Below are 4,541 nucleotides of genomic sequence, written 5' to 3'. Positions count from 1 at the left end.
GTGGGGAAGGTCTTCCCTTCCCCTTTCAGGTGGGGGAGGGCACACCATGCCTGGGAAGTCCCACGTGCAGCCCTCCTCCCTGCCTCTCCCCAAAGCCTTCTCCTTTCTCATGAAAATGCCAGAAATGTCCTTATTTGGAGCATCAGCCCCATCTGGGGTGGGAGTGGGGGACTGTCAACCCTTCATTTATAAATAAAGGGATAAATCTCGGCACATTAAACAGCTGCACAGGAACGTAAACAGAGGGCAGCCCCAGCACACCCCACCCACCTCACAGGCAGGGTCTGGGGCAAGGCAGGAGCACAGCGTTTATTTAACTTACACCCGCTGCTGGGACCTGGCCCCAGGCATCAAGAATCACAGGCCTCCAGGGCTGGGCGAGAATTGGGGTGCCTGGGGAGCTGGTTCTCAGCCGGCCCCAATCCAGGCCCATTAGGCAAGGCCCCTTGTGAGGACCCCAGCCTAGGGCATTGACCTGGTGCCAGTGTCAAGGAGGCGAGGACAGATGAGTGGCCTAGAAGACGACGGCCCTGAACCGTGGGCATGGGGGCAGCGGGGTGGGGGGACCATGGGCCAGGCTCTGTCTAAGCAGAACTGTGTTTACCTGGCACAGCCACGCACTGGGCGCTGCTGTACTCGGTTAATTCCAGCAGCAGCTCCACCACCCCAAACGTGTCAGTTAGGACAGGAGGCACAGAGAGGGCAAGCGATTCCCAAAGCTGCACAGTCAGTCAGGGAGGTGCCAGGATCACAGCCCAGCCTCAAACACCAGGTGCTTGGCCCCTCCTCTTAACCTGTACCTACAGCTCATCGCCTTTGTCTCCCCCTCAGTCCTGGCAAGAGAGTTCCTTCATGGCAAGGGGTTTTGCCTCCTGCTACTGTGAGGAACAGGCTCTGAGCTTTAGCCTCCTGCAAAAAGAAACTCCACACTGACAAGTGCCAGGCCCAGAGGGTGTAGGGAGAGCAGGTGGTTCAGGGCCCAGCCGGGAAGGAGCGCTGGGGCTCTCGGTGAGCAGTGAGTCCAGCCAGACCAGCCTCCAGGCAGGGCTCCTGTAAGCCTGGGGTAACCTGTCGACCTTCCTTCCAGGCCTGGGGCCGCGCTGGCCACTGCCATGCCCTCTGAGCCCCCCGCAGGGCCCTCGGCCGCGACAGTCCCCAATGCCACAGCAGAGGTGACCAACATGAGCATGCCAGAGACGCCCCTGTTCCACCTGTTTGCCCACATGGACGAGGAGCTGCACGCCACCTTCCCAGGCCTGTGGCTGGCGCTGATGGCGGTGCATGGCGTCATCTTCCTGGTAGGCCTGGTGCTCAACGGGCTGGCACTGTATGTCTTCTGCTGCCGCACCCAGGCCAAGACACCATCGGTCATCTACACCATCAACCTGGTGGTGACCGACCTGCTGGTGGGCCTGTCCCTGCCCATGCGCTTCGCTGTCTTCTACGGCACGCAGGGCTGCCTGCCATGCGCCTTCCCGCCCGTCTTCGGCTACTTCCTCAACATGCACTGCTCCATCCTCTTCCTCACCTGCATCTGCGTGGACCGCTACCTGGCCATCGTGCGGCCTGACGGGTCCCGCCGCTGGCGGCAGCCCGCCTGCGCCAGGGCCGTGTGCGCCTGCGTGTGGCTGGCCGCCGGTGCCGTGACCCTGTCCGTGCTGACGGCGGGCAGCGGGCCCTGCTGCCGCGTCTTCGCGCTGACCATCCTGGAGTTCCTGCTGCCCCTGCTGGTCATCAGCGTGTTCACGGGCCGCATTGTGTGCGCACTGTCGCGACCCGGCCTGCTGAGCCAGGGCCGCCAGCGCCGTGTGCGGGCCATGCAGCTGCTGCTCACTGTGCTCGTCATCTTCCTCATCTGCTTCACGCCCTTCCACGCCCGCCAAGTGGCTGTGGCGCTGTGGCCCAAAGTGCCTCGCCGCACCAGTCTCGTGGTCTACCACGTGGCCGTGACCCTCAGCAGCCTCAACAGCTGCATGGACCCCATCGTCTACTGCTTTGTCACCAGCAGCTTCCAAGCCACGGTCCGCGGCCTCTTCCAGCGGCACACGGCAGAGCGGGAGCCCGGCGGCAGCGCGGCCGGCATGCACAAAAGCTCCAAGGGCTCTGGCCTCCCGCTCGGCCTCTGCACTGGCCCTCGCACCCTCACCCAGGCCTAGGCTAAAGGGCCTGAGGCTCAGTCAGCAGGACCCTGCAAAGGGGTCAAAGGTCAGGAATGGGCTAGGCATGCCAGGTCAAGGACAGCATAGACATCTGCTTTGCCCCTATGGCAAATCAGATTCCCACTGATCAACTGGTGCTGGCTGCCCGGTGCGCTCCACGGGGAAAGACTCTCAGGCCGCTGAACTCGGGCTGATTCGCAGTGTCGGCCGTGAGCTCCAGGCTGGGTGGGTGGGCTGGATGCTGAGTGTCTGCCATCCCTAGGGTGTAGACTGTGGCTGCTGGACACTCAGAGGGGCAGCCAGGAGGCGCTCCCCACCCCCCACCCCCAGGCCTTTCTGCCCCCCAAAGGGCTTCCTAAGGAACAGGGATGAATTTTTTACCGGTAAAGAAAGTTTAAAAGACAACCTAAGGAGGTCCCCTCCTCTGCCCTCCGCCTCGCTCCCCTCCAGCACCCCGTCCAACGCAAGGAAGCTGGGACACAGACACCGTGGGAGCTGGGAGCAGGCCTGGGGGGCGCATGCTTCCGTGGGACCCCTGCAGGCCAAGGGGCTTGTGCCTCTGTGGGATCCCTGCAGGCCCGAGGGGCGCATGTCTTCATCCAAGCTCCCACAAGCCCTTTCTAGTCTGCTATATGAGGGTGGGAGGCACTGTGGGGAGAGGAGCTCTGGGCCAGGGTCATAGAGCGAATGCCTGGGTACTACAAGGCCAGTACTGTGTTTGCCAACTCCTACTGCAGCCCAGGGGCCAGGACCCCGTGGGGTTGCTGGGGTGGGGGATGTTGGCCCATGGCCCAGGGGAGCCCAAGGCTTGCTGGGTTTGGGGGTAACTGAGCCTCCCGCCCAGGGCTGCTTCCTGGGCCTGGATGCCCGAGAAGCAGTGGGCTTGGTCACCAGGATAGCCACCACCGCCATCCCAGCCCTGACTGAGTGCCAGGCTCAGGGCCCGAGCTTCCCCAGCCCCCGGCTCACAGAGGAAGTCCTACCAGAGACCCTGAGCTGCCTGGGGCAGAGGAGGGGCCTGGCTCTGGGGAAAGGAGGGAGCCGGGAGTGGGGAGCCACACGGCGAGAGCGAGACTGGCCCAGAGGAGCAGTGCCAGTGGCAGTCCAGGCAGGGCCTTGTCCCGTCTGGGCCTGTGGACCAGCACCAGACAGAAGAGGGAGGGTCAGCGTCAGGCGTGTGTCCCAGCCCAGCGTCACCTGCGGGCTGTCCTCGGGGGTTAGCAGTCCTAAGGCCCATTCCTGGTTCCCCCTCTAACTCACACAGAGTGTGTGGCCGACACTAGCTGAATGCTGTGCTGGGGCGGGGGGTTGTCACCTGTCCGGAGCAATCCCCTCCTCTGCGAGGAGGGGTCTTTAGGGCAGGTGAGCCAGCACAAGCCTGGGGAAGAGCTGGCTGGTACCTGCTGGGTCCCAGCTCCCCCAGCCCTGCGTCACACCCCTCACCTCATTACTCCACCCTGCTCATGGGGGAAAGAGCCCAGGGGCAGACCTGGGGCCCAAACCCAGGCAGGTGCCCAAGGCCCATCTCCTCGTCCCCAGTCTGAAATCCCACCATCCAACCTGACTTCTCCAGGGACTGCTCAACACTTGGGGGTGGGGAGACTGGGCCAGGGGGCCTCCCACGACCCCAGCCTAAGGGGTGGCCGCCCAGGGGGGAATGGGGGCGGGCCTCGCCCTGGAGAGCCCTTGCTAGGTGGGCCTCGGGATCCCCACTCTTCACCTCTCTTCCTCCTCTCCCTGCAGCTGGAGGGCTGGGCCCTGGGGAAGGGACTCACCCCACGGGACACTGGCCCCCCCTCCTGAGGCCGGCTCCCCCCGACCCTGGCCCCCTCGGTCAGCCTGTCCCTGGTCCTGCAGGAGCCAGTGTGTGAAGGGCCTGTATTCCCCTCCCCACAGCCTCCCCTCCGGGACTTTTTAAGGCCCCGGTGATGTGGGCATGTGTATTTATATCTGATGTAAACAGTCTCCTTAACGAGAAGTCCTCATCCTGAATTAAACCTGCTTATTCCCTTCATGCCCTGGACTCGGCGCCCTGGCTGGCAGGCAGGGGTCACTCGGGCGCCGAGCCAGGTGGGGGTCTACGTGTCCCCCTCCACTGCACTCCTGTCCTGTGGGCAGGCAGGGCTCCGCAGGAGGAGCCGCGACAGCGGGCCTGTAGTTCCACCACCACCGCCCGGGGCAGCTTTGGGGGCCTGGAGGGGAACCCCTGCGAGCAGGGGCTGGGGGCGCAGGTGGTGGGCCTGCGGAGAGGGTGCGCCCCAAGCAGCAGGGTGAGGGTCCATGCCCCGTTCTGGTCCCAGGGCCACCGGCACAGGGCGAGGGCGTGGAGGTGGGCAGGGCAGCCAGAACACCCCCAGCACCCTGGCATAGCACCAAAGGCTG

General features: G+C 64.4%; 1 protein-coding gene across 1 annotated transcript; it reads left to right on the top strand.

The window, feature by feature from the left end:
• Nucleotides 1-941: 941 nt before the first annotated feature.
• On the top strand, nucleotides 942-2,604 carry GPR20 (G protein-coupled receptor 20). Its single transcript, XM_036922777.2, has one exon. It carries the CDS (start codon nucleotides 1,113-1,115, stop codon nucleotides 2,154-2,156), a length of 1,044 nt encoding a protein of 347 aa, XP_036778672.2. The 5' UTR covers nucleotides 942-1,112; the 3' UTR covers nucleotides 2,157-2,604.
• The last annotated feature ends 1,937 nt before the right edge of the window (nucleotides 2,605-4,541 follow it).

The sequence above is a fragment of the Manis pentadactyla genome, chromosome 3 (genome assembly GCF_030020395.1).
Source record: "Manis pentadactyla isolate mManPen7 chromosome 3, mManPen7.hap1, whole genome shotgun sequence".
NCBI lineage: Eukaryota > Metazoa > Chordata > Mammalia > Pholidota > Manidae > Manis > Manis pentadactyla.
The sequence above is the reverse complement of the archived record's forward strand: the minus strand, read 5'-3'. Positions and strand labels throughout refer to the sequence as shown.

Coding starts and splice junctions, on each gene's coding strand:
- GPR20 (XM_036922777.2), top strand. CDS start 1,113: ATGCCCTCTGAGCCCCCCGCAGGGCCCTCGGCCGCGACAGTCCCCAAT.